Source organism: Nelumbo nucifera, chromosome 4, assembly GCF_055504915.1.
Source record: "Nelumbo nucifera cultivar China Antique chromosome 4, China Antique-T2T, whole genome shotgun sequence".
In the NCBI taxonomy this organism is placed as follows: Eukaryota; Viridiplantae; Streptophyta; class Magnoliopsida; order Proteales; family Nelumbonaceae; genus Nelumbo; species Nelumbo nucifera.
The window spans coordinates 5,582,909-5,602,517 of record NC_142652.1 but is presented as its reverse complement, the minus strand read 5'-3'; the positions used below and the strand labels follow the sequence as shown (position 1 = coordinate 5,602,517).

The 19,609-nt window shown below is 36.3% G+C and overlaps 1 protein-coding gene across 3 annotated transcripts in view; it reads right to left on the bottom strand.

The window, feature by feature from the left end:
- The window catches only part of LOC104591697 (uncharacterized), a 39,386-nt gene extending 23,018 nt beyond the window's left edge, over positions 1 to 16,368 (bottom strand). Inside the window, exons 1-15 of one of the 3 annotated variants that reach the window (XM_010250667.3) lie at positions 16,145 to 16,354; positions 15,796 to 16,018; positions 15,551 to 15,675; positions 15,002 to 15,118; positions 14,690 to 14,836; positions 14,181 to 14,585; positions 13,936 to 14,093; positions 12,389 to 12,510; positions 12,214 to 12,305; positions 11,116 to 11,356; positions 10,929 to 10,992; positions 4,914 to 5,062; positions 4,740 to 4,810; positions 4,470 to 4,643; positions 4,259 to 4,330 (exon numbers count right to left, since the gene is read on the bottom strand). In XM_010250667.3, the coding sequence (XP_010248969.1) occupies positions 4,259 to 4,330; positions 4,470 to 4,643; positions 4,740 to 4,810; positions 4,914 to 5,062; positions 10,929 to 10,992; positions 11,116 to 11,356; positions 12,214 to 12,305; positions 12,389 to 12,510; positions 13,936 to 14,093; positions 14,181 to 14,585; positions 14,690 to 14,836; positions 15,002 to 15,118; positions 15,551 to 15,675; positions 15,796 to 16,018; positions 16,145 to 16,237 (2,253 nt within the window). In that variant the 5' untranslated portion in view covers positions 16,238 to 16,354. Of the gene's footprint in view, positions 1 to 4,258; positions 4,331 to 4,469; positions 4,644 to 4,739; positions 4,811 to 4,913; positions 5,063 to 10,928; positions 10,993 to 11,115; positions 11,357 to 12,213; positions 12,306 to 12,388; positions 12,511 to 13,935; positions 14,586 to 14,689; positions 14,869 to 15,001; positions 15,119 to 15,550; positions 15,676 to 15,795; positions 16,019 to 16,144 lie in introns of those variants that run through there. The other 2 variants (XM_010250666.3, XM_010250668.3) reach the window with 2 other exon arrangements.
- Positions 16,369 to 19,609: the final 3,241 nt, after the last annotated feature.

The following is a 19,609-nucleotide window of genomic DNA, read 5'->3' as shown; positions in this document are numbered from 1 at the left end:
CAGAACAAGTTGAACATATGTTTCATTTTTGTAGGTAAAGAATGTAAAAAGAGTAAGAGAAAAAACAGTTTAAACAGGTATTTGGAAATGGCAACTAGTAACTGATAGATACACAGGGACATCCTGTTTTCTAGTAAAGCATTCAATTTCTGAAATTGACCATATTGGACTGATTGCATCTATGAGCTAGAAACAGGCCAAGATGATAAGCAGAAAGAAAGTATAACTTAAAATCCACTGGTTAATTACAAGTAAGTAAAAGACATCTGCATTCTTCATCTTCTCCGCTCTGTCTACTCAAATACTACCTGTATTATTATAAACTCCTTGAGTTTATCAAAGATATCAAATCAAACATAAGGAACAGACAAACCTGAACTCATAGCTGCTTAATTACTTTGAGGATTGAAGGAAAGTGATTTTATTTATATCCATACCTTTTATTACTTATCCAATTATCCAAAAAGTAATTCATGCAGGCAGACACAAGCCTGTATGGCATTTCTTCTTGAGCCTATAGGCAAAGCCCATTCAAGCAGGCCCAATTTCAAAGGGGAACTTTATGTGATGGATGATTACCATTGTTCTTATCAAGAGGCAGTATGCAGCTTCTGCACAAAACCTAATTTCAGATAAAATCCTTCTAATTCATTGAAAGGGGGAGACCTAGACCTCATGATAAAGGGAACATGCAAACATGTTCTCATCCAGTTAACTATCTAATTCTAATGCATGACAACGCAACCTAGGTTAAAAAAAAAAAAACAGTTCTGGTACCATCTTTGCCGTTTTGGGAGGGGTAAACTGGATAAGGATCTAGAAAGTGGCCGCTCTCAATCTCAAACATGTAGTTCTCATGCTTGTCAGCCCAAGGTTTTCCAATTACCATTACACCAAGCAATGGCACCTAGAACCAGTGTAAATAAATTTCAATTATACAAATGAAGTGACTGACTCTCCTAGAATCTTGGTAAAGTTAATTCATATTTTCCCTTAAAAAGAAAAAAAACTTAAACACTAGACAAACAGGCCCAATTTCGTAATTCTACAGACAAGTGAAATTTTCCTGTATTTTTTTCTCTGCAAATCATTGACGATAACTCACAATTTTTTCAGTTAAATCCCAATTATCACCCTTCTACCTTTGTTCATATCCCTTCCCGCCCCCCCAAAAAAAAAAAGATTCATTTGTATTTACAAATGACTTTCTGCATCATAAGTTGTGATGAGAATTGTAGTTTCCAGGGCTTTGCCTAGGGTAACATCTGATCATTGGCCTATTACCATTGCTAAAGAAGAGTTGGGTAGTAGAGGTCCAAGTGTCCAGCCCCATTTAGATTTAAGAACATGTGGTTGTCTCACCCTGGTTTTGTTGAGAAAGTAAATGATTGGTGGAATGATAGTAATCTAAGGGTAAATTGGGAAGAGATGAAGTTCCATTGGAAATTAAAGGAATGAAAAGCCAAGATAAAGGAATGGAACATCCAACAGTTTGGAAGGATTGAAGAGAGGAAACAAGAGATTATTAGCCAAATTGAGGATTTGGATGCCAAGAGGAAGGGACATTTGAGGATGGGGATAAGGAGATGAGGTGGGCCTTAAGGAAGCAACTGGAGGAATCTTTAGTTTAAAGAAAAAATTAGTTGGAGGCATAAGTGGGTGAGAAAGGGGGATAGAAATACAAAATATTTTCATGCTCTAGCCAATGGAAGAAGGAAAATTTTCATACATAAATTGGAGATTAATGGATGACTCACGCGCAACATTTGGAGATTGCAGGGGCATTTGTAGAACATTTTAAATAATATATACGGGAGACTCCTAAAGAATAGATTGTGGTTAGATGGACTAGATTGGCCCAAATCATCAAGGAGTTTCAATCCAGAGGAAATAAAGGAACCAATGTTTTCTATGGATAAACCTAAAGCACCGGGTCCACATGGGTTTACAGTGGTTTTTTATCAAGATTGTTGGACCATTCTAAAGTAGGATATTTAAAAGGTTTTCAATGAATTTTTCAAGAGAGGGGTGATTAATCCAGGGTTGAATTCCACTTTTGTTGCATTGGTCCCAAAGAAATGTGGTGCAAGTCATCCAAGAGAATTTAGAACTATAAGTTTGGTGAATAGGGTGTATAAAATCATTGCTAAGGTGCTCTCTTGGAGAATTAGAATTGTTCTACCACATATTGTGTCTCGTAATTGAAGTGCCTCTGTGATAAACAAACAAAGAGTTGATCAAATCCTAATTGCAAATGAGACTATGGAGACCTTGAAGAGATCTGGTAAAAAGGGGCTAGCGTGTAAACTTAATTTGGAGAAGGCATATATGGTGGACTGGTCTTTTCTGATACAAGTGATGGAGTCTTTTGGTTTTGGGGAGAGATGGTGTAAATGGATGTAGGGGTGTATTGAAACTTGCCATTATCCAATTTTGGTAAATGGAGCAGTAGTAAATCACTTTCTAGCAATTAGAGGGATTAGACAAGGGGACCCAGACCCCCTTTCCCCTTTCCTTTTCACTCTAATTACTGAAGTGTTGGGAAAGCTAATAGAAAGGGTAGATTCTAGAAGTTTGGTGAGGGGTTGGAGGGTTGGTAGGATAGGGTACCCATTACTCAACAATTTGCTTATGACACCATATTGTTTTGTGAGGAGAGGATATTAGGTGGATTAAAAATTTGAAGTTGGGGGTGCAATTGTATGAGAAGATGTTTAATTTGAAAGCGAAGTTTGATAAAAGTTGTGTTGTGGGGATAAATATGAATGAAAGGGAGGCAATAGAGAGGGTTGAAGTTCTAGGATGTGCGGTTTCTCAGTGGCCCTTGAATTATTTGGGATTGCATTTAGGGGATAACCTGAGAAATAACGGTTTTTGGGACCTAGGATAGGTTTATTGAAAGGTTAGCTTCATGGAAGAAAAATTATTTGCCCATGGGAGAGAGAATAACATTGATAAAATCTTCATTGACAAACCTACCTAGCTAGTTTTTATCTGTCTTTAGGATCCTAAAGAAAGTAAATATTGGAAAAACTGATGATAGATTTCTTGTGGGAACCAAGGGAAGAGAAAAAAGATCATAGAGTCAGCTAGGAGATGGTCATTAAAAACAGGATTGATGGTGGACTAGGCATTGGAAACATTCAAAAAAGAAATGAAGCATTGTTCGGGGAAATGGTTGTGGAGACTAGTAGAGGATAGGGAGAAGTGGCAAATATAATTGTGAGTATTCATGGGCAAGCGGCTAATGGTTGGGATGTGGGAGTCCTAGGTAGGGATACAAGAGATTCTCCATGGAAATCCATTCATGTCATTCTACTCTCCTTCATGCCATTCATCAAGCATAACCTTCACTCTGGATTACATGTGAAATTCTGGGAACATATTTGGATGGGAGATGTGCCTTTGAAAGGAAAATTTTCCTTCATTGTACTTTCTCTTTATGCAAAAAGGAGATTGTGATTTCCTTCTTGGTCCCTTTTAAGTTAAGGTATGGATTTGACTGGGATTTGGGTTTCAGGAGGGATCTTAAGGACTTCAAAGCTGAGACTGTCTCAGCTTTGCTCTAGATTTTGGGTGGGGTGGTTTTTGATCCCCCAAAGGAAGATAATAGAATTTGGACATTGACTTCTGATGGTGAGTTTTCTTGTGCCTCCTACAAAGCTTTAGTCTAATCCTCTATTAACAATGGCCAAACCTTTCCTTATCTTAAGATTTGGGGTAAACAAATTCCTCCTAGGATTGGAACTTTTTGTTTGCACTACCCACATTTGCATCAGTGCATTATGCATATTGTATTTGCACTGCAACCAGTCAAATCCCTTTTGAATGAATCCTATTTGCACTACCCACTGCAACCTTTCCTTCTCTCAAGTCCTTCTACCCTTTGGCCTTTGGTTGAATTGAATTGTCAAGAGAATAGAAATAGAACTCTGAAACATTGTTGTTCCTCAAAGCTTAACCAGAGATTATATCAAGCATCCACAACAGAAATAAAGGGCCATTACCCAACGTTGGTCCCAGCTATTTGGCATTGACTTTTTATTTGGGGAGGGGACACAAACTGACTGCTCTCTGACTCAATAAAGGATTATCTACAAGGGAAAGAAGTGAAAAAAGCATGCTGAAAACATGTAGCAACAGGATGTGAAAAAGGAAACTCCGATTTAATTAACATTGATAGGGATCAAAAACTAAACACAAGCTGAATTATGAGAGAGGAAAAAAGTGCAAGAATTTCAAAACAGAGGCTTGTTACCGGAAAAGCAAAGTCAAGAAGGGCTGTCTGATTGCTTCCGAATTTTGTGAAAAGAAGACCTCCTGGATGTGACTGCACCAAAAGACTTAAAATTCAAGGAAATACACGATGGAAATAATGGAATTACTATCACAATAAAGATATAGAAGGAAAAATGCAGAACTGAAAAAGTACCTAATGCATCTGCACCACAGAAAACAAATTGGCATACCTTTTCCTTGCGGCTATCAGTCTGGGTGTGGGAACCAATTATGACAACATTATCAGGAAGCTTTTCCAGCTTGCTCTTAAATGTTGATGCTGATTCAGAATTCCCAACAATAGACTTTTCAACATCTTTCATAAACAAAATGAAAGGAGTGTTTCTACTCTCACTAGATAAAACCTGGTATTATGATTGAAGTAGTTAGTCTCTAATGCAAGTAGACAACAATGGTAAATCACCCTGATGCATGCATTTAAAAAGAAACAACATGACAACCTCAAACAATGTGTTTATGAGTAATTTGTCCAAATCTTCTGTCCCCGGAGACTCCAGACAAAGATCATTCACTACAAAAGAAAGAAGCCTTCAATAATTTAAGATACAAAGCTTTGAGATAGAGAATGCTTTAAACAGCGATATGAAGTTTACAGTACAAGTCCAGGACATCACCATTGCAAAAGAAACCATGTGTTCCTTCACATAGACCACCAAGATCAACACCTTCAGGAATAGGTTTGTCAAATCGTACACCAATTTTGGATGCCATGTTATCTTCAAATGGTAAAAGAACTTTACCCTTGTATCCATATGTTGGGCCCCTAAATGCAATAAACAAGATATTAATGATGGAGATATGATTATAAATCTGTGTTTTTCAATTACTAAACAAAGATTGAGTTTCATGTCCATTATACAATCATTTGTCACCCAATTTAATGCTTGCACTTAGAGTTTCATTTAGTATAAAGCTAACATTATTCCAAAATCCAAGTTAGGGTCAGTAGGAATCTCTAGGATCTAATTCAATATTGGATCATTCCTACCTCCTTATACCACTTAATAGAAATAAAATTCTTATCGAGAAAGATAATATTGTCCTAACAGTAGCTGCAGATTACAAACCATACATCCATAGCTCCTTACTTCCTCTAGGAAGTACATGCTTAATGATATTATGGTACACGTTTATATGGTGGAGGCTTCACTTTTTATGTATGAGGATAATTTAGCCATTGCAATGTTTGTATTTATAATCAGAAGCTAATATGTAATTATTTCTCATTAGCATAAAAGTTAATGAAGGTGTGTGGCCTAATTTTTTGGATAACCCAATATTTGACACATTCTTTTTTCTTTTCTTTGCTCCTTCATTTTCCCTTCTGTCTATCTTCTTGACTTAAGATGAGCAACAAATTAGCAACCTGGTATCACAGCACCAAGTTCTAATACCAGAAGTGCAATCAGCTGCTAGCAACATTATCACAAGCAACTGCTGATATCAGCATGCTATACAGTCACAGATGCTTAGCCATCTCCAGCAATTGCCTGCTCCTGATTAGGAAGACTGCAGAACATCGAAGTGGGATAGGGAGTTTTCACAGTCAAATCCATGATGCAACAATTCTCTCTTAAGAGACACCCCTTTCCTTCTAAGACTATTTGGGCCTTGAATGTACCTTCTTAAGTTGCTTTTATGGTTTGGACTGCAGCCTTAGGTAAACACCTCACTAAGGACAAGCTGATTGGAAGAGGCATTACCATTGCTTCTGCTGATTTCCCTTCCTGCACCTCAAATGCTGAGAGAGCCAACCAACTTTTCTACACCGCTCTATAAGCACTCATTTAGGCTCATGTTCTGGTAAACCTTCACCTGAAATGGGTTTTCCCCCATTCCATCTCTGCTTTCTTGGAGAGCTGGCACTTGGAAGGCCTGTCCAGCAATGGAAAGACCCTACGGTACATGATTCCAGCTGCTATAATGTGGGCTATTTGGATGAAAAGGAACAGCAGGGTGTTTGAAAACAGGGCCTCCCAATCTCATGAGATTATTTGCAACATGACTGCAGACTGCCAAAATTCTCTTGGGCTAAAGCTGCAGATATTCTACAGATTCCCTTTTTACAATTAATATACTTTCTGTAATGCTATGATTATCATACTTGTACTGTCATACCTCACCTCTGGGAGTTTTCTCCCAATTTTTGGAAAAAACAGATATACTTTACCTTTTACTGAGAAAAAGAAAGAAAGAAAACTCTCCCTCCTGATGCCTTCAGCAACTGCTAATGTTTTCACCAAGATTTTAAGACATTTTTTTATCAGCAACAGAAAACATAACTTTTATTAAACAGAGGAAGATTTTAAGACATTATAGTATTTTCATATATTTTCTCATTGAAAAATTGGAAAATTTGTTCAGAGTAATCTGTTCAGGATGCAACTCCTTGGGATGATTTATTATTAGTTTGATATGAAATTTTAAAAGACACCACATGAGGTTTCAGGACATTTCATGTAGTATTATGATTGTTGTGATGATTTATTTCATCATATTTACTGCCCAATAATGGGCTCCAAAATCATACAAAAATAGACATTCTAACGTATTTTTTCCTGGTTGGACTCAGTGTGCTTTGAAGATTTCCAGACCATAGACCCTATTTTTGTATGATTTTGGAGCCCATTTGGGAGAGCTTCAGCTTTGATTGAGTTGTGTTGACTGAACTGCTTTGAAGAAGCTACTAAAACTAGCTTCACTGGAAAGCCGATTTCGTAGTTGAATTAAAATGTATAATGTATTTGGACTTTACTGTTTTTTCACCATAGCTTCTAGGCTTTTTGTGTGGGACAACCTTGCAAAGCCACAAGCCACTGTGTGAAAACCCTTCCAAATAGGCACTTAAAGTTTCTAAAGAGATGTTTCTATGTGATGAATGCCTAAAGGAAGTGAAAAAGTACATCTGGTTATTGTATGCAGACTGATGATAGTCCCAATGTTTGCATTATGATTGTAGAACTAGATGGCATCAACTTTCTTGAATGGCCTCAATCGGCAAGGTTATATGTGGAAGTCATGGGAAGCAAGGGTGATCAATGCAAAGGAGATAAAATCCCAGGTCAATGATCCTGCATATTCGACAAGGGAGAAGGAAAATCTGATGATGGCATGGTTTATCAGTTCGATGCAATCACATATTGCAAAGAACTACATATACCTGTCCACTTCCATGGACATCTGGGATAGAGTGAATACTACGAATTCTCAAGCCCAAAATACAACCAGGCTCTATCAGCTATGCAGGGGGTTAGCACTTAACAATATGAAAATAAGGGGAGAGGATCAAAGGTTATGTAGTTCTCTTCCTTGAAAACAGTGTCAGAATCAGAAAAGGTATACCATTTGGAGACTTTTGAATGGACAGAACCAGTTGATGTCGATCAATATAGAAAGTTCATTGAAAATAACAGAATTTGAATTTTTGGCAGGTCTTAGTCCAAAGTTTGACTACACTAGGTAGCATATTTTGAGTACTGAAAATTGCAGCCTCTCTACTAAATAGTCACTAGTGCAGGGAGAGGACAGCTATAGGGTGGGCATGATTCAATCTTCAAAGCCTGATCTTTCTATGATGGTCTCTACCAAATATAAAGAGGTTGGTAAGAGTAAGAATGTGTCAACAGAAGAATCAGAAGTTATTGTATGTGTCTGCAACAAGAAGCTCAAGCACCCAAGGGACTATTGTTGGAAGCTTCACCCATAATTGAAGACTGCTTGTTTCAAAGGAGGCAAGAAAGGAGAATAACATGCCACTACTTCAGATTCTCAACATCCATCTGTATTGCTTCTTTGGCTTCATTTGGGATATGTAGTTCAGGCGTGTTGGGGAAACTCAAGCTTTTTGATTCAGCTAGAGGGCAATAGTGGATCCGATCCAATTCTTCTAGTCCCTTGCTTGTCATGCCTTTACACCCTAACCTTGGATAATTGATTTTGGTGCCTTAGACCATATGACGAATACATCTCCCCATTTTACCTCTGAAATACTGTGTTTTAGTGGACATAAAATATGTATAGCCAATGGATCTCAAGCCCCCACATTTGCTGTGTGAAGACTGAAGAGGCTAAGTGATGGCAGCTTACTTGATACAACCTTTCATGTACCTCAATTCAATACCAATCACTTGTTTGTTGGTTTCTTACAAAAGGTTTAGTATGCTGTGTAATCTTTTTTCCTAATCATTTTATTCTTCCAGAATCAAGATGTGAACACAGATAAGATGATTAGAAATAGACATTAGGTTAATGGAATCTACCTTTTGAACTAGTCATCAAGATAATTCTTTGGATGCCAGCCTCAGTCCTAGAGTGTTAATGGTGATGTTTCATCAAGTCAAATAAGGCTATGGCATTGTTGCCTAGGGCATGTTTCTTTTGCTTCTCTAAGGTCTTTGATTACCAGCCTCTTTCTGTCAATGTCTATTTTAAGTTTGCAAATGTAAATAGTTAGTTAAACAATGTAGAGCAACTTATTATTCTAGTAATAAAAGAAGTTCTGTTGTCTTCATCTTGTGCAAACTGATACCAGGGAACCATATCTATTGCTTGTATGGAATGATGATATGACTACTGCATACTGTCCATAGATCTTGGCATACTTGGTTATATATATTTAAAGAGCATGAATTCGATTTCAAAGGGAAGCTGGATATAGATTCAGCATCTTCTAAAGATATGAGCTGAGTTCTCCACAATATATTGAAAGTCCAAAAATCTACAACCATCAAAATTAAATTTTAATCTGCCCACGACTTCAGCAGTCCAGAAAACCAACCCATGTTGCTTCACAACTTGGTAACCAGCTACCATGTTCTATACTCTTGGCATGTCAATGACCATGGCCAAATGGGCAACCCTAACTGTTGTCAAATCAATGATTTCCTCCATAGTTGAGGCTTTATCATCATTCTTGCATTTCATTCCATACACCCCACAGCACTGCTACCCGTATGCATTGCCAAAATTTTTTGTCTTCAAGGATACTTCAGTTTCAATCCCTACATCAAGTTCTCTGCCCTGATGAATTTCTTTTTGATAACCTGTTGAGACTCTTTTGATGTGTATGTTTTGTTCATGACATGAGTCCCACTAGAGTCAAGTTTCATCCCAAATCTCTTGAGTTTTTTTTCTTGCCTATTCTCCAATCAAAAAGAAATACAGATTTTTTATCTTGTCCTCGCGAAACGGTTTGTCTCCAAAGATGTTATTTTTCTTGAATCTATATCCTTATTTCCTTCTCGTATGCTAGATCATAGAGTAATCCTTTTTGTTTCCCTTACCTATCCCTATACTTCTTGTCCCTACTCCCTAGTCCTATTCTCCTTGTTGTTCCTCCTATTCAATCTACTAATGTCCAAGAATTGCAGGTACCAGGCACTCATTTTCCAAGTAATTAGCCTTCTTTTAATCATATTGATTCCTCACCTAATGCATCATTATCTGATACAATTCTAGATCTTGATTTATCAATTACACTAGACAAAGGGAAAAGATAAGTGCATTCAATCTTCTTCCTTTGCTTGTGTTGCCTATTTTATCTCTAATTACTTGTCGCATAACTCACTATCTCCATATTATGCCTTTGTTTCTAGTGTCTTTTCTATGAGATTGCCCTGGCGGAAAAGAGCTAAGGCCCAAGAGATGAAAGCTCTCATTGAAAATCAAACATGGGAGTTAGTTAAACTACCTCAAGGCGAGGAATCGATGGGCTGTAGACTGGTGTACACAATGAAATATAAGATAAATAGGCCCGTAGAGAGGTAGAAGTCACAACTTGTAGCCCATTGATTACCAAGAGACATTCAGTCCAATTGCCAAAATGAACTCTACTTGAGTTAAACTGTCCCTAATTACTCATTTCTCATGGCCCATCATCAATCGGATGTTTTTTTTTATGATTTTTAAATATTTTTATAAGTCTTACATCAATTGGATGTTACAAAAATATTCTTCAATAACGACAAGATGTGTATATGGACTTACCACCAAGTGTTTATATTACAAATAGCCAAGGTAAGTTTTGCAAACTACAAAAGTCTATTAATGGCATGAAGCATTCTCCCAGAGCATGATTTGAAAGGTTTAGGAGAGTTATTTAGAGAATTGATTTTAAACAGTCTAATGTTGGTCTTGATTGAACTCTCTCTATAAAGAGATGGAGGTGCTCTGTGACCATTCTAATTATCTACATGGATGATGATAGGCTGGATCTATGGATGAAAAGCGTCTACCTCAGGATAGTGTACCTTTGTAAAGTATGGCACATTTTAGCAAATACAATATATTTCATTGGGGGCTAATTTGTCATTATTTCCCGTTAGTATAAAAGTTAACAAGGTGGGAATTCAACCTAATTTTTTACATATCTCGCCATTCAACATATTCTATTCTCTCCTCCCCTTTCTTCTTTGCCTTCATCTATCTTCCTCACCTAAAGTCATTAAGAAATTAACACAACTAATACCTTATACACACACTGACACAAACACAAATAGAAACCAAAGCTTAGTCCAATTATGCATACAAACGATCAAAAAGAAGCAGCACATTTAAAAATTAAAAAAAAAAAACAAAAACAAAAAAAAGCAAGCAGTACTAGTAAGAAGTTATGTAAAGATAGCCCGTACCTTGCAGGCAAAGTTGCTGAATATGAGGTATTGTGAACCATACCCACAAATTTTACTCTGTCACCTGAATATTTCATAATTGAAGTATCTAGTTAAGTTAAAACAAATAAATATCAAATGGTGTAAAACTCAGTGGTGGATGTTGCTGAAAAGCCTGAAAATGAAGTCCCATTTGGAGTATAGTTACCCATTTTAAAAAGATGAGTCTTAGTAGTCCCGGAAGTTGACGGTGCAGTATTTGTCTCCAACTTTGTTTGAGAGTCCAGACCACAAGGTGTACTTGAAGAATCAGGCATATCTGCTTCCCCAGCCAGAGGAATGTTGATCTTAGCAACATCAGCATGTCCAGGGCGTTGCTTTGAACAACTACATATTTTTTCTGCTTTTAGTCCATCTTTTAGAACATCTGAATCCTTCGAGGATAAACCCTACAATACATACATAATTGAGGATCTGTTTGCTGGTTGACAACTCCCCTTTTGCAACTGTATTAAATAATAAAATGATGCATACATAATAATTAGGTAAATTACAGACTGCCACGGCCACCCAGTGCCTTGGGGTTAGTGACACTTAGCCCACCAAATTTTCATTTGTGACCATGACTCACCTTGAACTTTCAGATTTCAGAACTTTGTCACTGCCCCCGTCAATGTGCTTGATGGTAAGGATAAAATAACAAAAATGCCCATTTAAAGTTATGTATTCTTTTGTATTTTTCTGTCTTTCTATAGTTTCCTCTTTTTCTTTGTACACGATTGTCTGTATTTTTGTTGTATTTTCTCAATTTCCTTTTTTGCAATTTTCCGTGTTTTCTATATTCTTCTCTTTCTCTTTGTTATCTTTTTTGCAATTTTCTGTTTTTTGTATTTTGTTTTATTTTCCTCTTTCTACATTATTTCTTGTATTTCCTGTATTTTTGGTAATTTCCTACTTTTCCATTATGTTATTTTTTTTTTGTTGTTGTATTTTATCAATTTTCTACAAAATGATCACATAACATGGTATAAGGGAAGTTTGGGTTTTAGAAATGTTTCAACATACACATAACAGCCCGGTGAAAATCTTCTCTGAAAGTTAATTGATGAAATGCCAATGATGGGGGCAAATTGCTGGAATCTGAAAGATCAGGATGACAGTCTGAAATCTACCCAAATAATTATAATATGCTGGACCAACACAAAGAAATGATTTTACATAAAAATCTTATAATATAAGTTAAAAAAACAGAAATAGAAAGTGTTCTAATAATAAGATGTTAATATTTAGATGATTGATATCTTACACCCAAAAATGAGTGGGTATCAAATATAAGCAATTTAGCCCCAAAATAATTAGCAAGTGCCTTTGACAACATCTCCTGATATATCTCAGACCCTGCACAACCATTTAGAAACACTTGGTTACACAATTGATGAAACAATCCAAAATCAATTTTGAGTGAAGAAAAACAAACCCACCTGCAGGACCAGATAGTAAAATTCTTGGGCTTACAGTAGGAAGGTCTGATGTATATTTTGCATATTCTCCACGCTTCAGGTGTATAAATGCAGCATTAATCAAAACATTTTTGGTACTTGAACTGCAGCAGGGGGTAGGGGAATTAGAAAGCATAAGATACTACTCTTTCTTGAAATATTAACACTTACAGCTATACAAAATATAATCCAGCAACCTTAAGAAGGATGATAAATGCTAAATTCAAGTTGCCCAATAAGAAGACAGGTGGTGGAGCTCTATCTTTTGCCAGTTGCAAAAAAGTAAGACAACAAACCATACATGGAAAATATGCTACATGAGATAAGCTTTCTTTACTCTTTAATTTGTTTTCTTTTCAACCACTTCCTTGGACATTTTATAAAAGAAAACATCAGTACAACAAAAGGAAAGTTTTTCCTCCTTTTCTCTCAGCTTCCTTTTCTGTTTTGGATCCCACAAAAGAAGAAATTGAATTAATTCTCATTACAATTGACAGATTCTCATCATTCATTTTCTTTCCTTTCCTTTTAACTCATCTCAATACTAATCTTTCTCATACACTGCATGTCATAATTCAGTCAATAGAACTATAAAAATGACTAAAAAATTACTACTTAATTGTCAGTTTAACTCTAATATTTTCACATTTCACCCTCTCTATCACTTGTCCTTCTATTACTGATTAAGTACATGCTCTTGATGGCATTAAATGATTTAAATCCAATCCATTGAGCTCATTAGGTTTTACTATAGAACAAGTACCTTGAGCTCATAGATTTTACCAACAGGAAAAAAAATACCTTGAGCTCATTAGTTACTTGTATTTGTAAGAGTTAAAGTTATATCTAAATAACATGCCTAAAACACACAAATACACTAAGTTCATGTATAATAAGTTTCTTCTCATCTAAGAAACAGGCTTATTCTTCAAGGTGTCTAGGAAGTTAAGACTAAAGGCCCATTTGAAGTTTTGAACATTTTGACAAGCTTGACCGAAAGTATATTAGCTCAACTTTATTCAGTTCAAGTCAGGTGCACGGGAAAATTGATTAGTTAAGGGAACAGCATCTTCTATCAACTAATTTTGGAAGTGACTACGGCAAAATTCCTAGAACTGTAATGAGTTTTTTTTTTTTTTTTGATAGATAGAACTGTAATGAGCTTCTTTAACTCATTAGGAAACTTGCATTGATTCTAGATATTTAAGTATGGGTCATTCATATGTTTATGGTATCCTGAAGAAAGTTGAAACAGAGACAGGTATTTCAATCAACTGTACAACCAATCTGATTTAGCCAGCACATATAGGGAAAAAAAAAAGGATAATTAACTAAGGCTGCATTTACATTCCTTATTTTAAGGACTCATCTCCTTTTTGCAGTTAAAAACTCAGTGTTCATAGGGGAATTTTAACTGAAACAAGGAGACAAGTCCTTAAAACAAGGAATGTCAAATACAACCTAAACAGAGAAGTAGAGAAGAAGATTGAAAAAGAAAAAGAATAACACACAGAAAGGAAGACCCATACCTCAAGTAGTATGGAAAATTGTCAAATGTGACCTCTATTTCTCTACCATCAAGAATCCCAGCTTGAATATCTTCTTTGAAAGCTGCACATTTGGGTGAAACGCCTGATGTCGATGCTTGATGTGAATCCCTCGTCCATTCTTTTCTTTCCTCTAATACCTGTTTAAAGATATGTTTGCTCAATTCCAGGTCACAACTAGATGATCCAGCCAACATCCGCAAGAAAGGTCTTAGTGAATCATTCACCCCAGAGAGTTTTACAATATCTGATTCTACACCAGAGTCGTGGTTGTTGTCAAGATGAAAGCTTTTGTTGGTAGCTCCAGCCTCAGAAACTTTATCACTGCCTGCACTTGGATCAGGATTCCCTTTCCCTTGTGGTCCATCAAGGTCAATTTCAGGACGAGCAAGTTGACTTGTTGGCCCCTCGGTTCCTTGGGGGGTTTCACCAGGATTCTGAGCTGGAGGTGTCAACAGAGATAAATCTTCTCTCAAGCCTGACAAAGATGCCAAAATAGAAGCCCCAGCCACAGCAGAAGGATCACCAGACCTCCTTTCAAGGTTCAGCCCCTTACCCACACAGCTGGGCTCTGCAACTCCAACTGATGAAGGTACTTTAGCCACAAACTCAGGTACAAGTAGCTGAAATATCTATATTGGTGAATATTAAGAAACCTCCCCATAAAAGTAAGATAAAAATCATGTGAAGTGGTAATCAAAACAGAAAAACAGAGAAAATCATATAATAAGGATACATATGCGTGATTTCCCGCTAAACCAAAGATAACTTCATCCCCGGAGTTGAGGACACAGCTGCTGTTCTTCTTTTGCAACTTCCCATTTATATGCACAGTTCCCTTGCTCCCTGTGCTTTCGATCATGGCAATGACACTGTTGTCACGCTGACCATGCCCACAAACAATGAGTACTTATACTGCATGTACACATTAGAGAGTTTATGTCTACGGTATGAGCAACCAAAGGTACCCAAGTAGACCACTCTAAGATACATCTTCACAAGAGAGAGAGAGAGAGAGAATACAGTAAGCTTAGTGTCCAAGTACTACCTGTGTGTGCTTGATCTTGCATAGAACCGCACTAATGTTTGGATCCTTTAAAGACAAATTGCAGTTTCTACTTGAACCAATGGTGAAAAGAGGTGAATAGATGGGAACATGCGGATTCTGCATCAAAGTAATTAGTTCACCTTATAAGATGACAACCCAAGAATATGATTCAAGTTGAAAAATGAGAATGTGGCCACATTCAAGTCAACATGTCTGCATGAACACAAAAACGATTTTTTTCTTTTGTTCTTTTCCTGGGTGAACTTTGTAGGAGGAGCCGGTCGAGCCGGTAGGGAGCCACCAACGCCAGTAGTTCTGAAAGGATCTAGCCCATTTATCCCCCTCCTACCCTTTAAGAATCGCTATTCGATAAATTCAGCAAAAACCCAGGAAAATTTAACAGAAAAGAAACCCAAAAAATAAGAACAAAGAAAAAGCAACTCTAGAATACTTAGTATACAATGACCAAGAAGAACACAACTCGCATTGAGGGATCTTTGCCAAAGAGAAAAATAGGACCCAAGAATACCGCCTTAAGCTCGAATTTACCTGTGGGTACTCCGACAGAAGTTTGCACCAAGGAGTCGAAGTGTCAAAACTTGAGTTCTGCTTCTGATACAAACTCCACGAAGAGAAAGAAGTCCTTGTTTTATCACCCACAATCGTCGAAGACCCTTCAAAAGAACAAGAACAATCCAAGCTCAAAGGCTTCTAATTCACCGTCCAAGAAGCCCCAACAACCACGAAAATACAGATTGGAACATGCAGAGTGATCAATTTATCAAAAGAACTACCTTCAGCGATCGGTGTCGACACGGGAACTGCAGGAGAAGCTCCCTTGTCCTCTTTCTCCCCCTTGCCAGAATCCAAAGCGTCGGCTCCGCTTCCATCACAGATTGGAGGATCGACTGGAGTACATTCTACGGGGTCCGAAGATGGCAATGAACATGATTCCTTCGAATTGTCTGAAGATCCCGATGTCTGAGTCGACTTCTCAGCTCCGGCAACATTTTCCACCTACATATTTCAAAAAATCGGAGGTGAAGAACACTAAGAATAAAAAAAAAAAGCAACTTTCCAGAGCTTAAGAGACACCAAAAAGGAAGCCAAAACTTTTCTTGGCTATCCATCAATCTTCGAGACCTTTTGTCGCTTCGGCGAAGAGGGCTTCTCGTCGGAAGAAGATCTCTTGCTGTTATTACTCGAGAGAGATCCGCTCCGCCTTGTCGAAACCATGACTGCTTTTTCTTTTTTTCTCTTAGTTCTTTCTTTCTTCGCCGACCAGAGAGAGAGAGAGAAGACAAAGGGTGGGGGGGAGGATACGAGCAAATATATAATTTCTTTTCTTTTTCCTGGGCTGGTTGTTGTCTGCAAATTTATTTCTCATCTCAAGTTCAAATAGGCATAATACGCCTAGACGCGTATATTAGCTTCCTTTTGTTGGGTTCTTCTTAACATACGCCACGAAGGGCAATGCTGAGTTACGGGTATACGGTTCATGCCCGATTGAATATTGTCCTGTTCATTAACGTGGGTCGTCTCACATCTACACTTGTAAGTGAAAGATTTTACTGAAATGCATGATGCATGCATCAGTTACAATGAATGAAATTACACTAAACCATACAAGATTCCGATCGACGAAATACAATAATGTTGGATTAAATCAACACAAGCTGTAGATCAATAAAGGTGGGTCCGGAGAAAATCCAACGTTACAATCGGAAACTTTTACAGAGATATATATAGTCTAATAAAAAGCTAGCTTACTGCAAGATGAACATCGTCTCCTTCACAAAATGGACCAACCCCATTAGCAAATCTGATGGTCTACCGGAGTCAAATGGGAAAGGATGAAATATTTTCCCGACAAAAAATCTTCCAGAAAAATTTATACTTCCCCCTGTTTCCGGTAACTTTATATCCGGTTTGTCATATTTTCACTGGCCGTGAGAAATGAATTTAGATATTAGAGTAGGGTGGATCTGGATTTTACGGCAGACCTGTCAATTCGCAGGAATCTCCGGATTCTGTACGAGGACTCCATTTTGCACCATCATGGAATTCGGCCATCTTTAACCTCATACATACAACTATACAAGGATCTAGTCATTTCAAATCCGTAGAGGCGTCGACTGTGTAAATAAAATTTAAATCCAAATCCGCCGTTGTGATCCAAATGCGACTTGAGTGTACTGGATGTAGAGGCTGAACACGCCTTCGGCATTCCTACCTTGTCTCCGGTTCACCCTTTCTCCACTAACCTAGTAGTTTAGTATTTTAGGCTGAGTTCGGAAGGAGTATAAATGTAAATAGGTAGAGTGCAAAATCTTATATTTTATATTATTTTGTATGTATTTATGCCGTATATATTTGCATTTGTACTACTTCTAAATTGAGGCTTAATTGGTCACACGGCTTAAAATCTGTGCCAAAGGGTATTAGTTGGGCCTAGTGGTGTCAATGAATTGGTTTTGGGTTGGATTTCATCAAAAGCAAAATCAGTTTTTACAGATTGGACGGACCAATATGACACTGAATTTAGACGGATTGGACAGACCAATATGACTTATTGGATTAGGCCTGTCCGTCCATAATGAATTTATATATTGGATTGGGCCAATATCTGGTCCATTGATAGAAGATAAAGACATAATTGTTAATGGACCAGGTTTCAGTTGAAATCAATCTAAATTAATAAGAATTTGAACAGATTGGACAGTCTCTGGACCAGTCCAAAATATTTATTGGTTGAATTGGACCAGGTCCATTTGTAATGGACTCACATTGGACTGGACCGAATTGGACCAAATCTAGTCCAATTGACACCCCTAGTTGGGCCTAGGCCCGGATGGGCACAATCCTAGGCCGAGCCAAGCTCATTTATTGACCTATGATTACACTTAAATTTTCAACGTTTTTACTTTTTAGATTTGAGGTTTTTGAAATTTAAGATTTAAATATATTATTTAGATTTTAATTATAAGTAATTTAAATTAAAAAAAAAAGGTAAAAGATTAAATAAATTAAAGAATGTCTTGATAATTTAGATCTTTTTTATTTGCAAACTTTAAGTTTATTAAAGATTAAAATAATTGGACAACCAACACTGAAAAATAATGGTTTAAATTGAAAAGATAAAGGTAAAAGATGAAAGGAAATTTAAAGAATGTCTTGATAATTTAGATTTAGATTTTTTTATATTTGTAACTTGTAAGTGTATTGAATATTAAAATAATTGGGCAACCAACATTTGCATCCATGGTTTAAAATATTATGATTATGGAAAAATTAATGATATTTAGCTTGAAATGATAAACAATATAAAAAATAGAAAATGATATTTTAAAATAATATAAGGGGAAGTGGCAAAATATTAAAGAAACTTTGTTGTGGAATAAAGAGATTCAAAATATAACTAGATTAAAATGAGCATGCTACAAATAATGGCAAAAGGCTATAAATGTAAAGAACCAATAAAAATTAAAAAAAAAGCATAAGAAATGAAATTATAAAAGAAAGAAAGCAAAGTTAAATAAAAGCCTTATGGTGAGCTTTACCATAAATTAGGCACTAAATAGGGAGAAAAGAGGAACATATAAACTAACAAAAGTGGAAGTATCAACGATGAAGGTTAAATAGCCTTAATAAAAATATAAGGAATCAAACAAAGATGAAAACTATTTTGAAAAAATTATTAAACGAGCAATTGATAGAGGGTGCTAACTGAGGAGAATCTATCAATACTACTAGTATTAAAAATAATACATACCTTCATACCTTCATAGAGTTAGACCTATTGAAATAAAAGAGGCATCAAATAAGATGAAGGGAAAGCCATTAAAACCTGATGGAATTCCAATATAATATGGAAACGTACGAATGAGGTAGGCTTGTTATGGCTAGCCATGCTATTTAATAAGAATATGAAAGAAAATAAAATGTATAATGATCGGAGAAACTACATTATGGTGCTTATATTTAAGAACAAAAATGATATACAAAGTTGTGATAATTGTCAAGGAATTAAACTTATAAATCATTTTATAAAACTTTGGGAGAGAATAATTGAATAGATATTACAACTTGAAATAAATAAAATAACCAATTTAATTGGTTTTATGATAGGGAGATCAATCGTTGAAGTTATGTTTCTTTTGAGATGATTAATAAAAAAAATTAGAGAGCATAATAAAAATCTTTATATAGTATTTATTAATCTAAAATAGGCATATGATATAATTCATAGAGAGATAATATGGTGGGTCTTAGAAAAAAGAAAGGAGTGCATATATATACTGAGGATATGTATGAGGGGGCAACAATAAATGTTAGAACACCAGTGAGAGAGACTTCAGGTTAGTATGGGTTTTCACCAAGATTCAACACTTAGCCATTATCTATTTGCATCGATCATAAATGAATTGAACATATTCAAAGGAAGTTCCATGGTGCTTATTGTTTTGCGGATGCCATTGTTTTAATTGATGAAACTAAAGAAAGACTAAATGCAAAATTAAGCTTATGGAAAAATGCCTTAGGGAAAAAAGGTTTTAAAATAAGTAGGACCAAAATAAAATATATTATAGGAGTGTAAATCAAGATATA